We start from the raw sequence: 17,992 nt of genomic DNA on the forward strand, positions 1-17,992 counted from the left end.
GAAAAAGTGGGGGACGCGACCGGGTTTCGCCGTCAAAACCGGGGACTTCTCCATGGCCCAGGGATCGGGACAGTGCCACCCCACAGCTGGGATCACGGAGCATGTGGGGAAAGAGACCCCTGGGTTGGGCTCCGGACCGGCAGAACTCCCTTGACAGCTATGCTCTCCCCGGGATGTCCTCCCCTTTTTCCCCATAATTTTCCCAGTCCCATCCTGTGCACCAGTGAGGTAATGCCCGGTGTCAGTGATCCCCGGAGCTGTGTCAGGTGCTGGGACACATTCAATGATCCCATCCCCATGGGCCCCAGTGGCAAGCAGCCCTGTGCCTTCTGCTTTGCCCGACACAGTGGTTTGGGGGAGGCAGTGCCAGGCAGCCAGGTTGGTCGGTACAAATGAATGGGTCTGCTTCATCTCCTCACCAGAAGTAGGATCAGACAATCAGACACTCCCAGGTCCCTCAACCATCCTATTGCCCCCCCAATCCCCAGCCCCACAGCACCCCAACACTAAGCAGGGCAGGAGTGTTTATTCATGAGCCCCATGCCTGTGGGGAACATAGCTTGGGGACATCCCATGGGGAGGCACAGGGCAGCTTGGTGACCCCCCTGACCATCTACTCCCTGCTCCTGCCTGCAGCCCCTCCTGCTCAGAGTGGGGCCAGGAGGGTGAGGGGCAGCAGGGCCAGCAGGATGGAAAGCGGGGAGTTTGGGGGAGCATTGCCACGGGCGTAATATTGGGCAACGGCAACATTGGGGTTCCCCTGCGCAGGATCGAACCACATCTGGATGCAGCGACCGCTGCCACGGTGGTGGGATGTGTAGCGGTAGGAGCCAGACCAGATCTGCTCGCAGAGTGCAGCCGCCGTGGGGAACACAAACTTGAACTTCTGACACATGGCACCCTTGGGACACTGGTTGGTGCCTGGGGTGGGGCAGAGGGTGAAGTGGGGGCTTTAGGAAATGGAGGGTGATGCTCCCCTGCGCATGGGGTGCAGATGGGTCCCCACTGGCATTGCTGGGGAAGACAGAGTTGATCTCAAGGTGGCACAGGGTCAATCACCACATCCCACACCCCATGAGGACCCTCACACCCCCTGACCCACTCACATGCACAGGGGATTCCCACCTGGCTGCCACCCCCACCCCATGGAGACCCTCCACCCACAGACCCACTCACAGCCACCAGGGAAGGTGGACACAACCTCCCCTGCAGCAAGATGGAGGGTGACTGGAGACCCACAAGAGGGTCAAGGCATGATAGAGGAGTGCCCTGAAACCCCCACTCACCTGTAGTCCAGTTCCAGCCCTTGTGCCAGTTGACCTTGCAAGTGACAGCATCCTGGCAATCCTCCCACCACTGCTCGCAGTCCTCCTGGCACAGTGGCACATCCCGGATCCGCTCCTTCCGCCAGCTGTTGTCTGCCTGCAGGGCCCCCAGTTTTCCCCAGTTCACCCCAGGGATCCTGGTAGGTGGGTGAGGGGGGGGTCTGCACCTACCTGGTCGATCCATGGCCCCAGGTTGGGGGAACACTCATAGAGACACGTGTCCTGGATGAAGTGGCGCTTGCACTTCTCTGGCATGGCCCCACAGTGGTCCCAATTGAAGTTGTACAGGTAGGACTGGTCCTGGTGGGCTTCCACACTGGTGTTGGCAGTGCAGCAGGCATTGTCCTTCCAGAGGACACACTGCACCAGGGCAGCCAGGGCTCAGCTGGGACCCATCAGGACCCACCAGGGTTCAGCTGGGACCTGCTGTGGGTCCGTGGAAAGCACCAGTGCCCACAGGTGGGTGACACTGGGTTATGGAATTCATGTCAGGGCACAGAGCCCCCCAGCCTCCATTCTGGTGACCCCACAGCGAGTGACACCAGTGGGTGCTGGCGCAGTGGGTGAGGACCGTACCTGCCCATAGAGCTGCCCCTCAGGGCCAGGCTCTGTTTTATGGTGCTTGGCATCCATGCAGACGTTGAGCAGTGAGTCCTGCGCCACCGCCACTGCTGCGCTGGCAGCTGGCCAGGCCACCAGCACCAGCAGAGCTAACACTGCTGCCATTGCTCTGCCAGGGCGACAGCCAGTCAGGACGGCAGCACTGAGAGACATGGTGACAGCAGGGACAAAGTCCCCCACTGTGCATGTGCGAGTGTGGCAGCACTGGTCACTGCCCAGGACCACCAACAGTGGGGTTAGGGATCTTACCTGGGGGGTGCCAGGGGTCAGGGCTCTTACCTGGTGGGAAGCTGGGCTCCAGGTGCTATGGGACGAGCACAGCTCATCTCAAAGGTCGTGGCGCAGCACAACCCTTGGCCACTGATCACGGGACGTGGGAACGCGATGGATTGGGCAGCACTGAGGGCACGGAGGAGACAGTGCACCCCGCCCTGGCACCCCGCTGTGTCATGGATTGACACTCGTGCCCATCCTGGCCCCCTCAGCCCTGCATGCAGCTGGGATTCATCCTCCTGGCGCCAGGCTGGGGCCAGCACCAGCCAAAATCCACCTGTGGTTGTTTTTCCTCCCCTCCCGTGGGAGGTGGCCTGATTCCCTGACACCAGCACAAGGGGCAGGACCTGGCCCCCCAACACCACAGGGTGCCTGTGAGTGAGCCGGGGGGTAAGAGATGTTGCTGGTGGGGACAGGTACCCCTGTGGGGTCACAGATGGCCAAAGGGTAAAGCCAAGTACCCCTCATTGAATTGCAGATACTCCACGGGATCACAGATGCCCCATGGAGGGGAGAGCAGACACCCTGGGGGAGAGCAGTCACCTGTGGCTCGGGGGGGACAGAAACCCTCCAGTGCCAGACATGCCTTGGGGCGGGGGGCAGGAGGGGGGAGGGGGGAAGATATCCTGGAACACATGATGGGTGGGCGAGACATGCCCCGGAGGTCACAGATGCCCTGAAGACGGGGGAAGATACCTCCTCACAGGTGACAGATACCCCCACCCATGGACGGCAGTTGCCCCCAAAGGAGCAGATACCCCATGAGGATCACAGATATCTCCCCACTGGGGTCACTGGTACCCGTGGGGGTCACATACCCACCATTAGTCACAGATACCCCAAGGGAGGCACAGGTATTCCGTGGGGATCACAAATACCTCCTCACGGGGGTCCCCGATCCCCCGGGGTTCCCAGATAACTCCGGGGGTGGTCAGTGTCGGACGCACGAGGGGGGGAGGGGGAGCCCATCACCTGTCAATCAGAGGTCGCCCCGCCCCCGGGCGGCGCCCCAGACCACGCCCCGCCCGTTCTTCCCCCTGCGGGCCTGGGCCCCCTCCCTCCGCGCATGCTCCGTGCGCTGGAACTGGTTCCGGGTTGGACTCCACTTCCGGCTCGGCGGCCGGCGCCGGCCTGGCGCTGCTCCCACCATGTCCACGCTGTTCCCCTCACTCCTGCCCCGCCTCACCGAGTCCCTCTGGTTCAACCTCGACCGACCGTGCGTTGACGAGACCGAGCTGCAGCAGCAAGAGCAGCAGCACCAGGCCTGGGTGGGCACCGGGGCGGGGGGAGATGTGGGGCCGTGGGTTCGAGTGTCAGGAGGCCGGGAACGGGTTCGGGGCTGGGGAAGCGGCCCTTCCTCCTTCAGCGGGCACGGCCGCGGTGCTCGTTGCAGCCCCGAGGCAGTGCCTGGGGTGGGGGGTCGCGGGGCTCCTCCGGTGCGTCGCTCCCCCCGCGTGTCCATCGACTGTGCCCGTTCTTCAGCGTCCTGTGCCGGTGTTGCCGGCTCGGGCACCGCTGGTCCCGTGTCCGTGATCCGTGTGCCACCCTGGCTCGGTGCGGGCTGTTCCCGGAGCTCCCCGTTTACTGTGTGCGGGTTAATTAACAAGCTGCTGCTGAACTGAGGCTCCTGCACCAGCTGCCAATTAATTAATTAACTAATCTCCCGAGGGAGTCGAGGAGCGATTTCTGATCCTGGTAACTGACAAGTGTTTGCGCTATGAGCGTGGTTTGGTGCTGCAGTGCCCCGAGTATGGGGGGGAATATCTATTTGATTAAAGTTTTTAAAAAACCCTCAGTAATTAAGTTTTTATAATTAAATAAAAAAGTTTAAATCAATTAAAACCCCAGCACTTAGAAGAGGTTCCAGGTCCCTCTGGGTGGGAGGTGCTGACGTATTTTAATTGAGCTTTAATTGTCTGCTGTGTTTGTGTTTGTCTGGCTGATGAGGTGCCTCAAATTTGATTCTTTTTTGATAAAGAAATACATAAACTTTGTGTTTGAGCTCCTCACACCACATATGGGGACACCTTGAACCTTCTCAGCCCCAGAGCATCATTGGGACCACCCTGCCTGGTGCCAGGGTGTTCAGGCAGATGTCTGTAGCTGCTCTTCCCTGCCTGGCTGGGGGATGCCAGGGAGACAGCAGGACTCCGTGAGCAGCTGCCAGCTGGAAATAGGCATGGTCAGGAAGCGACACAAGCCAGCAGCTGAGATGGAAGGGCCTGTTTGCCAGGGTATTGTGGAGCTGTCAGGGTGCTCACCCACCTCTCTCCCTTCCCCAGCTCCAGAGCATCGCTGAGAAGGACAACAACTTGGTGCCCATAGGAAAGCCAGCATCCGAGGTGGGTGTGTGGGCTGGGAACTGGGGGGTTGCCACAGGGCTTGAGGGGCAGATGGGATGCTGGAGCTGTTGTGTCCACAGCACTATGATGAGGAGGAGGAGGAGGATGATGAAGATGATGAAGACAGCGAAGAGGACTCAGAAGATGATGAGGACATGCAGGATATGGATGAGATGAATGATTATAATGAGTCTCCTGATGATGGGGAGATCAATGAGGTAAATAGACCCCAAAGTAGGGGATGTGCAGTGTGTGGGACCCTGAGCGTGAGCTCTGGGGGCTGTCTTTGATCCTTCACTCCCTCTGTTGGGTTCTCTCTCTGGTGGGGGATCTCAAGCCTCTTTCTTTCCCAGGTGGACATGGAGGGGACAGAGCAGGATCAGGACCAGTGGATGATCTGATTCTGCCACGACCACACCAAACTGGAGGCTGGGGTAGAGCCTTTGCCCACCATGGCTCTGGGGGACAGTTCAGTGAAGCTCCTCCTGCCATAGATGCTGTGTAGGATGGGGGGCTGAGAGGGAAGCCCCCCAGGGGAGCCAGAGGGGAGACTGCCACCTGGCACATTGGAGCTGACACATCTTTTCTAATAAACTCAGTTTTCAAGAAAACAACCCCAAATCTGTGTGAGGCCACCAGGGCAGGCAGGGGGTGCCACCCAGGCAAGTGCAGGGCTGCTCCCCACCATCCACTGGGGTGACTGGCAGACCTTCCTGTGCAGTGCAGGCAGGAGCACTACAGGGAATGAGCCACGTCATTACCACCCACTGCACCCCACCACAGACCACAGCAGCCACCGTGTTTCCTCCAGAGCCCATGTTGAGGCCGAGGCGGGGGGTTGGGGACCTGGTACTCCCGCAGTAACCGTGGCCACTACGAGGCAGGAGCTTGCCGCCTGCTCAGCAGGTACCGGTGTAGCGGAGCTCGGCAATACCATCAGGAATGGCGCGGAAGTACTCCAGGCTGGCGCGGTGCACCTTGCAGTGGTATTTGCCGCAGGTCTTGGCGTACTGCAGGAAGTGGGGTGCCCCAGGGAAGAGGACATTATCGGCAAGGATGGTGGCCCCCTCAGCCAGCAGCTGGTGGCTCTCCAGCAGCCGTAGGTCCCTCAGGTAGCAGCGTTTCCAGTGATCCATGAAGACCAAGTCGGCTTTCATCAGGCCATGCTTCTCCCGCAGGTGGGGTATCACCTCCTCTGAGGGGCCCACGATCAGCTCCACCTGTGCTGCAGCACCCTCAGTCGCTGGGGCAGCGTGTCAGGGTGCCCACCCACCACCCTGCTTCACAGGGTGGTGACGGGTCCACATGGGACAGGACCTTTCTCTTCCCACATATGCTACCCAGCAGGTGCTGCAGTCCCTGCCACAGCAGCAAAGGACCCCCACCCATCTCCTCCCTGGTTTCAGGTGCAGACCTGGGCTTTCTCCCAGTGCCCGGGTGCTCACCGTCTGCTCGCTGAAGCCGGCCAGGCGGATGACCTTCTCAGCCACGGCAGCATGTCGGGGGTCCCCCTCGATGGTGTAGAGGCGGGCACCTGGGGGCAGCCCTTGTGCCAGCAGCACGGTGCCATAGCCACAGTACGTGCCCAGCTCCAGCACCCGCAGTGGTGCCCGCTCCAACAGCACCCGCTCCACGATCCGCCCTGACATGGCATGTGCCTCTCAGCACCCACAAACCTGCGCCACCCAAGCCCTGGGCAGGACGAAGGTGCCAAGCAGTTTCCCAGTGCCCAGAGGAATGGAGGAGAGCCATGCCAAAAATGCCACAGCTAGGTCGCTGATGCCATAGCCATACCAACAAAGCCATGGCTGTGCTAGCAGTGCAATGGCCATGTCAAAGGTGCCAGAATCATGCTAATGATACTATGGCTATATGAACAATGCCACCGCCATGCCAATGGTGCCATGACCACACCAACCCTGTAATGGCTATGTCAGTGCTGCCATGCCTGTGCCAGTGGTGCTGTGGCCATGCTGGCAGTGCCACAGCCATGTCATTGGTGCCATGGCCATACTAATGGTTCCATGGCCGTGCCCAGTGTCATGCCCAGTGTGGTGTGGGCAAGCAAGGGTGGCACTCACCTTTGTCAGGCCCCACACAGCTGAGGTGCTCACAGTGGTAGCACCACTGATCGAAGGTCTGGAGGATGTGGTGGGGGTCCCCAGGGATGGCATGGGCCAGCAGGTACTGGAAGGCACGCTGCTCCCGCGAGGTGCCGGTGAGCCGGTCCCGCAGCCAGGCCACCAGCACTGCCCGGTACAGCAGCATCAGGTAGTGCCGGTATCGGATCAGCAGAGTGACAATGAAGGGGAGGAAGGCCAGGGCAATCACCGGAGACACCATCACAAGCGAGTGAGGCTGGTGATTTCAGCACAGTTGCTGAGTTGATTTTGTTAGTTTCCTACTTATCTTGGGAGTTCTGCCAAATGGGAAGTTCTGCACCCTTTGTGTCCACTATCAGTAGCATAACCTTGAGCCCAGGCTTTGAAAATCTCCCCTGTGCAGAGATTGTTGAAGCATGTGAGCCCTAAACGATAATGAGGCAAATCTATCCCATCACAGGGGACGCTGTGGTGGGCATCCTCCCAGAGTGCCAGCCTCACAGCTCCCACTCATGCCACGAGTTGGCTGTGCTGTGCACCCCCTGGAAGTACCTCTCCCTGGGCTCCAGTGCTGCTGGGCCTGCAGGGCTGGGGCACCCCAGGATGCTGTGGGGGTCCCTGTGCCAGGGCTGGGGAGTGCTGGGAACCCATCTGCTGGAGTCCTGATATTTGGGTTGGCAGGGCTGGCATCTCAGGGGGTTGGGCTGCTCTGAGGGGCACCGTACAGCACAACCCCTTACACCCCCCTTGGTCCAGCTTTTCTGCTCCCACCCCCCCATATCCTGCACCTCAGACCCTGCTTCCCACACCCTGCTCCCCACACCCTGAGCTGTTGGGGGTCCCCAGCCATGGCAACAGGATAGGGCAACGGGAGTGGCACCTACCTGTCCTCACACTCCAGGCAGGCAGCGGCAGGCAGTCCTGCGTGGAGCCCTGCTGCCACTCAATTATTGATGGTGTCACCTCAGCTGCAGCTGAGAGCTCCAGTTACCAGCTCAGTGGGGCTGCCAACGGAGACGGGGCCAGGCTGGGGCAGGGAGGTGGTCCTGGGCTGCAGAAAGGGGCCTGGGGCTGGGGTGCTGATACTGGAGCCTGGGGTACCAGTACTGGAGCTTGGGCCCCAATACTGGTGTGTAGTACTAGGAGCTGTGGTCCTGATACTGGAGCTGGAGTCCTGTCACTGTGCACTGAGAACACTGGGTACTGGAAACACTGGGTAACAGGAGCACAGGGAGTCAGGAGCACTGGGCACCGGGAGGACTGTGAGCCAGAATCAGTGGTCTTTGGGGACACTGTGGGGCCTGGGACCATGGGGGTATTGGGAGCACTGGGGGTGTGGAGGGTTGGGGCACTGGGATCTGTTGTGGTTTAGGAATGGTACTCCCCTGTTCAGTGCCCCCACCGAGACCCTGAAAACCATACCCATTCTCTCTCTCCCCCACTTTCCTCTCCCTCTTCCTACAGCAGCAGGATGGAGAGGAGAATTGGAGGCGCAAAAGGTAAAGACCTCAGGTTAAGATAAGAACAATTTACTGGATATAAGAAAACTAACAGTAACAGCAACAATACTAATGACAGGGGGTACAAGAAAAGAAACTATTCACATAGAAGACCCCCTTCCTGACAACAGACAATACCAGATGGCTCCCTCTGCCAATTTCCTTGACAATGAGTTGGTGTATGACAATGGTGTGCTCTGTACAAACTTGTGCCACAAGGATTGTGTCCACTGGACACCTGGTCCTACAGGGGACTGCTCATTATTTGAATCCCTACAGTAGATTCAACCCCCAGCACAGCTCATTCTCTCCAAGATACTGGATACCTTGCTCCATGGTGTTCCAACTTGTCTCGGTGCACTACTCGATCACCCTTGAGAGAATGCCTTTCCCTCGTGCTTGACCTGAGAGTTTCTGTCCTCTTCCCAATCCCCTTGTCAATATTCACATCCCAGCACAGGAATCCCAGCTGCTTGGCTGCACTACCATCCAGTTCCATATCAAGGGCTGGGATATCCCAGCACTGGAGCAGCCAGGTCACCAGGGGCTCATCTAACTGGCAGCTGAAACCTTTTCACACATCTTACAGCTCACCTGGGGACATGGATCAGGTGATTTTCTCTGGCCCTGCCTCCTCCTCCTGTTCTGAGGGTGCTGATTTTTCATCGCTCATCGCTCACTAACTGAACTGATCTTGTCTTGGATTCCCTCTTCTGTGCAGGGGTGACTGCTTCCAGCGTGGGTTGTTCACCAGATTCAGCTGCAGGTGGTGTGGCCACGGTGCCTGTTGCTCTGTTTCCTCCTCCTCCCCGAGGGTGCTCTCTACTGACCACCAATGTCCAATAAAGAGTAGCCAGGGCCCAACACACTGCAGTAAGCTACTCACCTCTGGAGTTGCCATAGCATACTCCTTGCAAATATTCTGTCACTTTATCAGGGTCCTGGAGTTGTTCAGGGGTGAACTCCCAAACCACTGGAGCAGAGAATTTCTCAAAAAATTGGCCAATTTTCTTGTACATTCCATGCCGCTCATGACTATTCCCCCTCACGACATGTCTCTGAATGGCCGCCTTGGAAATCTCTGCTCTGCCTCCAAACACGACTCTAAACAGTGTGGAGCGCACTGAGACATAGCAGACATCGCAACAAGAACGTGCTTTCCTTAACATCCAAAGGCAATTCAAAATTCTGAAAAGCTGCTGCAACAGGCCCAAAGGAGGAAAAGGGGGGAAAAAGGGGGAAAATCATCCTTCCCCCGTTCCCCCCACAGACTGGGTACAAGTATTAATGGACTCCCAAAGGTAGTGCTGAAGTAAGGGCAGCAGGAGAGCAGCACAGAATACACATCCCAAAGTACCCTCATTGCCCTTGATGTTATCATGTCATAAACTCATATCCACAGTACAGCAACAGAGCAATGCCGATCCCTGTCCCTGCTCTGTAAAAGGTCACCCTGAGGAGCACATACAGGAATACATCCAGGGTTAGGCACCATACCCACGTGAACGGACCAAGCAACATTGTGACCAGTGGCTCTGGACCTAATACAGCAAATGCTGAGATCAAGTTTGTTTCCAACCTACTCTGGACAGATCTATTGTTATCTCAACCCTCAGTGCCCCACACTGGGCGACAAATAAGGACAGTCATGGTTTAACCGCAGCCAGCAACCAAGCCCAATACATTCGCTTGCTCCCTCCCCATCAGCAAGATCAGGGAGAGAATTGGAAGAATAAAGCTGGAAAACTCGTGGGTTGTGATTGACATAGACAGATTAATAGGGAAAGCAAAGACCATGCACACAAGCAAAGCAACACAAGGAATTAAGTCACCGCTTCGCATGGGCAGGCACCCCCCACTTTATATTCTGAGCACTGGAAGCACTGGGAACAGGGGGACACTGGGAACACTGGAGGTACCGGGAACAAAGGCGACATGGGGACCACTTGGAACTCTGGGAGCATGGGGAATGTGGGAACACTGGGAGCACTGGGAACACTGGGGACAGTGGGAGCACTAAGGGTGTAGTCCCAAAACAGGTTCTTCCCCCAGTGTGCAAGAAATGAGGTATTTGGTTATTTACAGTTGTGCACAGAGAGGGGGGTTGGGGAGCCAGCCAATCTACAAAGCCAGCACCACACCTATTGAAACTTTTCACTATTTATACATTTAGCAAACAAAACTATTTTTCATTGGCTGTGAGTTACCTAGTTCTGTCATTAATTAGTGTTCTACTTTCTATTGGTTATATGATTCCCATGCTTTGTATGTTAATTAGTCTGCATGCACAGTCTTTCTCCCCTTTTGTGTTGGTGGATCTCTTGGGTCAGTGCTTGTGAATCGGTGGTCCCAGTGCTAGAACTACCTGTCAACTGTCTGAGTTGATTTCAGCACAGTTACTGAGTTGATTTTGTTAGTTTCCTACTTATCTTGGGAATTCTGCCAAATGGGAAGTTCTGCACCCTTTGTGTCCACTATCAGTAGCATAACCTTGGGCCCAGGCTTTGAAAATCTCCCCTGTGCAGAGATTGTTGAAGCATGTGAGCCCTAAACCGTAACAAGGCAAACCTATTGACAACGAATTTATCCTTCAAACATCTGGACATCAGGAACATTGTCCCATTGGGACACTGGGAGCACTGGAGGACTGAGAACACTGGAGACATTGGGAACACTGGGACAACTGTGGCACAGGGAACTTGAGGGCACCAGGTACATGGGGACACTATGAGCACTGGGGACACTGGAAGCACTGGGAGCACTGGTAACATGGGGAGTGTTGGGGAACTGTGAACTTGGGGGCATTGGAAACACTGGGAACACTGGAAGCACAGACAACGTGGAGCCCTAGGAACACGGTGTCTGAGCACGGGAGCGCGCCCGGAACATACGGGGAGCACTGGGGGGAGGGGGCGGTGCACTGGGAGCAGACACGTGACCGCGCGCTAGGCCGCGTGACGTAGCCCACGTGCGGGCACCGCCCCGTCCCACGTGACACCACGCGCGCCCCTGGCGGCGGGCGCGGCCGTGTGCGCGCGCGCGCGCGCGTGTGTGTGTGTGTGTGTGTGTGTTCCCCGCCGCTCACGTGACCGGGGTGACTCGGCGCTCACGTGACCGCGCGGCGGGGCCGTGCCGGAGCCGGGGCCGCGCTCGCCATGGGCTGCTGCTACAGCAGCGAGGCCGAAGCCTCCGACCAGGTGGGCCTGGCGCCGGGGGGACGCGAGGCCCGCGGCGGGGGCGGCGCCGGCGCCGGGAGGGATGCTCGGCCCCACTCCCGTCTCCCCCGGGGCTGCCCGGTCGCGGGGGGGGGGGGGCGGGGGCAGGCGGCGCGTCCCCGGTGAGGCCTGGCCCTTCCCCGCTCCCGGGGCCCTCTGAGCGCCGCTCCCGCCTGTCGCCGCCTTCGTGTCACTCGTTCCTCGCGTGTCTCGCGCCGCCTCGTGTGGCCCCCTGGTGCCGCGTGGGGGCTGGAGGCGGGGGCTCGGGGATCGGCCCAGACCCTTCCCCCGTCCCGCTGCAGGTGTAAGTCCAAGGCCTCAAACGGCGCCGGCGGGAGCAGCGCCAGCTTTTCCTTCTTGGGACAGCCTGACTGCCGCGAAGCTCAGGGGCCGGGGCAGAACTGGGGCTGTCACCTGTCCCGCGAAACTTAATCCGCGGGTGCGGTGAGAGCTCGGCTGTGATAGCCCGTCCCCGGGGAGCCCAGCCGGCTCGCACTGTGTCGTGAGAAAGGAAGGAGAAGGGCCTGGCCTAGAGTATCGCAGCAGCATTTCCCAGCAGGAGAAAGGGGAGAGGAAGTTTCTGGCTGGAGAGGAGCTGGAGATGCCACCGACGGCATGTGTGGAGGAGTGGCTGCACTCCCAGCCCACCATGGGTCACAGGCTGAGCGTCCTCTTGGGACAAGACAGACATGGAAGAGCTTGAGCATGTCCAGAGAAGTGAACGAAGCTGGAGAAGGGGCTGGAGCACAGGGAGTAGCTGAGGGAACTGAGGGCCTCAGCCTGCAGAAAAAGAGGCTCAGGGATGACCTTCTTACTCTCCATAACTCCTTGACAGGAGGGTGCAGCCAGGTGGGGGGTCTGTCTCTGCTCCCAGGGAACAAGCAACAGGACATGAGGAAGGGGCTTCAGGTTGTGCCATGGATGGTTTAGGTCAGATATTCGGGAAAATTTCCCTAAAAGTGTTGTACAGCCCTGGCACAGGCTGCCCGGGGCAGTGTTGGAGTCCCCATCTGTGGAGGGATTTAAAAGCACCTGGAGGACCTGGGGCACAATTTGGTGGTGGGTTTGGCAGTGCTGGGAGAATGGTTGGGCTCAGAGGGCTTTTCCAATTTTACTGATTCTATGATCCTGTTCTCTTGCGTGTTTGTGCCCATGATCTCCCTATTGGGCTCTTCTCACAGCCCCTGCAGCACCATTCAGAAAAGCCAGAGGATTAAGGGCTGAGCTGCAGCTCTGCACCTCCTGGAGTGAGTGGGGAAACATGCCCTGTGACTCTGGGAACCCCCCACACCACGGTGTCCCTGGGCTGTGGCAGATGGGGCTCAGGTGAGCCCCCACTGTTGCAGGGTGGGGTGTCTGTGGTGCCCAGTCAGGAGTGGAGCCACGGTAGATCATCATTAGCTGCAGGGTTTTCATGCAGGTCGATGCTGGCTGCAGACTCCTGCCTGCAGGATTGGCCACTCCAAATGTGCTGCCCGATTTCAGCCACACTTGCTGTCCTTGTGGCTGGGGGGACTTCAGCTGGGAAAAAGCAAAAGAATTGGGTAAAGAGGTGCCTGGCCATTGCCCCAGCAGCGCTGAGGCTGTCCTGGGTTACACTGGGATGCACAGGGAGCTCTCCTGGCAGGTGGAGGGTGAGACTTGCCTCATTCCCTCGGGTTAGTGGTGCTGATGTGGGGAAGCTAGGGCTGATTTTCCTCTTGCCTTTCACTTAGGAGGAAGAGACAAAGCGGCTGCTGGAGCCGGCAGCCAGCCCACCCAACAAAGTGCTGAATGGAGCGGAGCAGAGCTACCACAACCTCCCGTCGGCACGCACCGATGAGCAGGCCATGCTGTCCTCCATCCTCGCCAAAACAGCCATGTAAGTCTCAGGCCGTGCCCATGGGGCAGGCAGCATGCCTCGGGGACCAGTGGTGACCCTGGATGTGGCATGCAGCTGGGGGGCTGCCTGGCTGTGGGCCCCGGTGATCAGCCATATGTGCTGAGGGCAAGGGAGGAGCTGTGGCAGAGCCCCCTGTGTCCCTCTGCCCTCAGACAGCCCCTTCCCTCAGCTTTGAGCCCCATGGGAATACAGATGTGAGGTGACCCCTCAGCTGCTGGGTTGGAAATAGGGGCAGGGTTTGGATAAGAAAGTGAGTCCATGGGGATGTGGAGAGGGTGGCTGGGGGGGCAGCAGCACTGTATCCCCTTCCAAGGAGGCTTTTCCTCAAATGCATAGGGGCAATGTGGGGAGAGGCCTGTGTCCAGCCTGGCTGGGAGGGCTTTGGGATGCTTGAAGGCCCCTCTGCTCCCTGCCTGGCATTGGGGAGCTACTGGCCACTCGTGTGTGTCCAACATGCAGGGCCACAGCAGCTCTGAGTGCTACTTTGCTGTGGGGTGCACACAGTGGGGCTGTGGCAGGGCCCTGGGTAAGAGCCCAGTTCTTCTGTGAGCCCAGGGCTCGGTACCGGGGCTCTCAGGACATCTGCCGAGTGCATTGTCCTCCCAGCAGTCCCTGCTTTTTTCCTCAGGTGGCTGCATGCCAAGGTCCCCAGAGCCCAGACCAGCCCCCAGCTTCCTGCAGATTCTGCCTGCCTCTGCCCCAGGGCAGCTGTGGGCAAACATTCCCTGGCATTTCCCTCCTGGAGAACAGCCACTCCAGCCTGGCACACTTGTGTCCAGCTGGCAGCATTCACTGGGCGAGTTTGGCCTTGAGATGTTTGTTTTGAGGTGCTGGTGGGTGCTGGATTTTGTCTGCCCTGGTCAGAGGATGCTCTGAGATGGGGAGGGAACTCAGGGGGAGCAATGAGCCTCCAGTGGGAGCCACTGTCTTGTGTCTCTGCAGCAACATCATCGACGTGTCGGCAGCAGATTCCCAGGGCATGGAGCAGCACGAGTACATGGACAGAGCCAGGCAGTACAGGTGGGACCTACGCTTCTCCCCTGGGGTGCCCGCAGTCCCTTCACAGCCATGTGTGTCCCTGGGCAGGTCCCAGGGGCTTTGGCCTGGCCTCAGCATGTAGTAGGGCTGTGGCGTCTTGGAGAGCAGGGTGCAGCCTGCTCAGGGAAGGCCCATGGCAGTGCAGGCAGCAGAGCCCAGGACAAAGGGTTCCTGTGTTCACCCAGCCCTTGGGGCAGATGGTGGGGGGCTGGATGTGACTGCTTCTGCTTGACAGGTTCCTGTGTTGGAGAGCTGGATGCTGGGAGTGCAGCACCACTGCTCTCCCTTTCTCCCCCTGGGGGTGCAGCACCCATCCTCTGGGTGTCCCCATGTCTTGGCATGGCACTGATGTTCTCTGCTCTCCCCTCACAGCACACGGCTGGCCATGCTCAGCAGCAACCTGACGCACTGGAAGAAGCTCCCACTGCTGCCGTCTCTGACTAACCAACCGCACCAAGTGCTTGCCAGTGACCCTGTCCCCTTCGCAGACCTGCAGCAGGTGAGCAGGGCTGGGGTGAGCCCTGGGCCCCTGCGATGCTCCCCAGAGACACATCCTTATCCTAGAGGAGCAGTGGTGCCCTGCTGGCTTGCCCAGAGCTCTGGCAGGACTTGTTAGAACGGAGGGCAAAGTCTAGGTCAGGTTTAAGGCCTTGTTAGAGCTGGGGGCAAAGCCCAGAACAGGCTTAGGGATTTGTTAGGGCTGGAGGTTAATCTCCTGCGATAGTTTATTTGGGATAACCAGGAGCTGCAGGAGCCATCGGTGACGCAGCCGTGTCCTTGTGCCCGCAGGTGTCCCGGATAGCTGCCTACGCCTTCAGTGCGCTCTCACAGATCCGCGTTGACGCCAAAGAAGAACTGGTTGTACAGTTTGGCATCCCCTGAGCCTGCCCCCACCACCTCTGCTCCACCGCTTTGGGTTGTTTTTGATTTTTTCCCTATTTTTTTCTCTTTATATCCCTTCCCTCCCCACGGTGCTGCCACAGAACTTGGACAGATACCCTGTTTCCTACTAAATGCCAAGGCGCCCATCATTGGCACATCGAGCCCACCTGCATTGCTTGAGGCTTTCTCCTCCTCATGGGTGGGTGGGTGGGTGTGCGTGGGGAGGAGGCTGTGTCAGCTGGACGCTGCCTTGCACAGGGATGAGCACAAAGGGAACAGCCGGTGCAAGAAGGCCCTGGTGTGGGTCAGCACTGTGTGCCAGGTCACCAGGATGGGTGGGCTGGAACCAGGCAGATGTGATGCTCTGTGTGGGGCCTGGTGGCTCCAACACCATCCCTTCTCATTTTTACATGTTTAGACCTTTATTTTGGTTTTCGTGTTGGTTTTTTTTTTTTTAATTACTATTATTTTTTGCCACAGTAGATAAAGCCACGTTCATCCAGTGCCTGTCTCCACTGTTCTCCGTCGCACACAGCATGGACATGATGGGGGAGCTGTGCCATGGTGGGGAGGGGTACACACATCTGTCTGTCCCTTGTCACCTCTTCCATCGTGTCCCACAGGGCCAAGAGGACAGGGGGACAGGGAATGTGTGATGACCCACCCTTAAGGGGAAGGAAGCACCTAAGATTTTGTAGCGGGTTTGGTTCTGTAACCAGGCGGAAACACCAATTTAGTGTAGTGGTTTGGTCCAAAATACTCATTACTGTTTACCTTCTGTGAGATAAGAATTAGGAGAAATGCAAAGCAGGCACCAACCTTGAAAGAATATAAAGAAGTTTATTAACAGACCTAAAAGAAGGAAAAAAAAAACTATACCACACCTTCAGAACTCTCCTCCTCCCCCCACCTTCCTCCCCTCTCCCACTGACAATGTTAAAAGACAACCCTTAAGATGTTCAGTCTGTTTACCACTTCCATAATAACCTTGTTCAGTCCATTTAGAAAGAGAAGTCTCTTCTTGCTTGTGCTATGAAAACATTATCACAACGAGACAGCCGCCCATTTCCAAATATTGTTCAGTCCATTTAGGAAGCGGAGTCTCTCTGCTCGCATGTGAGTCCCTTCCCCCGACTTGCAGCTTTTCCCACAACTGCTTTCGAGGGTCCACTCTTGAAGTTTTTGGGGTACAATTTTAAGCTTGAGCCATTCAGAAACAAAAGTTCTCTTCACCCATCTCTGGGAGCATTTCATCTCTAAGAACAGAGGCCCTTCTCCTTCCCTGGGAGCAAAGGGTCTTCCTCATCTTCATCTCTAGGACTATCTCTGGGAGCATCTCTAGGAACTGAGGTTTTCTCCTTTCCCATTTGGAGCAAAAGTCCTCATCTGGTCCATCTCTCCCTGTCCAAACTTCTCATGAAATTACAGCTGCGTCAGCATCTGCCTATCTCAGCGCAGGTGCTTTTGCTTACAAGTTGAACACTCCACCCCCCATATCTTCATGGAATTACAACGGGATACTCTGATATATCATAGCTTCACAACAGAATTTCAGCTTTAAGCATCTCCTCTCTCTCTTCCCTCAGGTTTTCAGCTCTTCACAGCAATAAAAGGGTTAATCTCATCTCAGCCTTGCAGCTGGAATGTGGCTTATCCCAGTGGAGAGTGAGGGGAGCTGGGCTGCTCTGGCTGCCCACAGCAGGGCTGTGTGGGGGTTCCGCGGGCGGAACCGGGCCCGTCAGTTCCAGGGTGGCCGTGGCCCGGCCCAGCCTGGCCCAAGCAGGGCCTGGGCCACGCCCGCTGGCCCCCACACGGGGCCTGCAGCCACCTGTCCCAGCGCTGGAAACGAGAGAGAGCTTGGGGGGGAGTTTGTCTATTCTTAAGCGTGGATCACAGAGGCGGTCACAATTTTAAGTGGCTTAAAGAATTGTCCATATTCTAACTGGCCAGCTGATAGGTTCTGTCAGGTCATAGAGAAAGCTGTAAGAAGAACATCACTTCCAAGACTTAGCTTGCTAACCTATGACAGATTTATAAATGCTTGTGGTTGGAAGGAATGTCAAAAGTCAGAGGGTTTGCAAATAATCGCGAGTTTTATTAGTAAATTACACACTTGGCATGGAAATTGCAGGGTACCTTTTTATGGATAGGTTTCCCCATCCTAAAGATGGATTTCTTGTTTTCTATGCAAATTAGCCGTCATGCAGTCTGCTCTTTCAGGTCTTCCTGAAAATGGGTCGGAGGGGTTTGGGGGTCTTTGGTGGTCTTAATCCCACCCTATAGTCCATGCCTGCTTCCTGCCACTCATTCCTGTGCTTATGCTGTACTGTCTTGTGCTTATCAGCAGGAACTACAACAAGGATTTTTTTCTGGTGCTGGCCTATCTCACCTTGCCCCCCTTCTCCAGCCATATCTTGTTCTTTCTCATGGTGTGTTAATATCAACAATCCTTGTTTATTACCAACAGTCCTTGATTGGTTCAACAGCCATCCAGTATCTATATTTGAGACATACAAGTTAGCTCTCTTATATTCTGGGAATAGAATGCTCTGTGAGACTTTGGACTGCAGTTTATAGGATCATTAGAGAGTGGGCTTCAGTATGCATTAGCCCCTTATAAATGAGAGCTCAAATGGTCTCACGTTGGATTGCTGTCTAGAAGGTTGCAAGCGAGTGGGCTTTAGTCATAGTAATTTTCCATCCTGGCCATAATTTGAGTTGGTTGAAGGTTCCATGACAAAAATACTGTTTCACCTGGGTTGTTACTCAGGCAAGAAAAATGAGTTTCCAAGTTTGTTCATTAAAAAACAGAT

General features: G+C 57.0%; 4 protein-coding genes across 5 annotated transcripts; 2 read left to right on the forward strand and 2 right to left on the reverse strand.

Moving 5' to 3' along the window:
• Nucleotides 1-507: 507 nt before the first annotated feature.
• Nucleotides 508-3,143, reverse strand: LOC121666210 (folate receptor alpha-like). Of its 2 annotated transcripts, XM_042031456.1 has the most exons (6): nt 3,098-3,143; nt 2,226-2,345; nt 1,902-2,088; nt 1,497-1,685; nt 1,287-1,422; nt 508-921 (listed from the first exon to the last, which is right to left on the reverse strand). In XM_042031456.1, the coding sequence occupies exons 2-6, from the start codon at nt 2,270-2,272 to the stop codon at nt 647-649; spliced, it is 834 nt and encodes a 277-aa protein (XP_041887390.1). In that variant the 5' UTR covers nt 2,273-2,345; nt 3,098-3,143; the 3' UTR covers nt 508-646. The 2 variants fall into 2 exon arrangements, with proteins under 2 accessions (XP_041887390.1, XP_041887391.1); XM_042031457.1 differs by lacking the exon at nt 3,098-3,143 and having other exon boundaries at nt 1,902-2,055; nt 2,226-2,944.
• Nucleotides 3,144-3,292: 149 nt separating this feature from the next.
• ANAPC15 (anaphase promoting complex subunit 15) lies at nt 3,293-5,175 on the forward strand. Its single transcript, XM_042031458.1, has 4 exons — nt 3,293-3,487; nt 4,502-4,561; nt 4,642-4,779; nt 4,915-5,175. The coding sequence occupies exons 1-4, from the start codon at nt 3,368-3,370 to the stop codon at nt 4,960-4,962; spliced, it is 366 nt and encodes a 121-aa protein (XP_041887392.1). The 5' UTR covers nt 3,293-3,367; the 3' UTR covers nt 4,963-5,175.
• Nucleotides 5,176-5,192: 17 nt separating this feature from the next.
• Nucleotides 5,193-6,986, reverse strand: TOMT (transmembrane O-methyltransferase). The gene is made up of 3 exons (XM_042031460.1): nt 6,643-6,986; nt 6,007-6,203; nt 5,193-5,781 (listed from the first exon to the last, which is right to left on the reverse strand). Exons 1-3 carry the CDS (start codon nt 6,902-6,904, stop codon nt 5,461-5,463), a joined length of 780 nt encoding a protein of 259 aa, XP_041887394.1. The 5' UTR covers nt 6,905-6,986; the 3' UTR covers nt 5,193-5,460.
• Nucleotides 6,987-11,194: 4,208 nt separating this feature from the next.
• On the forward strand, nt 11,195-15,682 carry LAMTOR1 (late endosomal/lysosomal adaptor, MAPK and MTOR activator 1). The gene is made up of 5 exons (XM_042031461.1): nt 11,195-11,359; nt 13,093-13,238; nt 14,202-14,279; nt 14,670-14,796; nt 15,087-15,682. The coding sequence occupies exons 1-5, from the start codon at nt 11,318-11,320 to the stop codon at nt 15,177-15,179; spliced, it is 486 nt and encodes a 161-aa protein (XP_041887395.1). The 5' UTR covers nt 11,195-11,317; the 3' UTR covers nt 15,180-15,682.
• The last annotated feature ends 2,310 nt before the right edge of the window (nt 15,683-17,992 follow it).

This window comes from Corvus kubaryi, unplaced genomic scaffold (assembly GCF_017639235.1).
Source record: "Corvus kubaryi isolate FWS band 111438036 unplaced genomic scaffold, C.kubaryi_AGA036_p1.0 37341, whole genome shotgun sequence".
NCBI classification, from domain to species: Eukaryota; Metazoa; Chordata; class Aves; order Passeriformes; family Corvidae; genus Corvus; species Corvus kubaryi.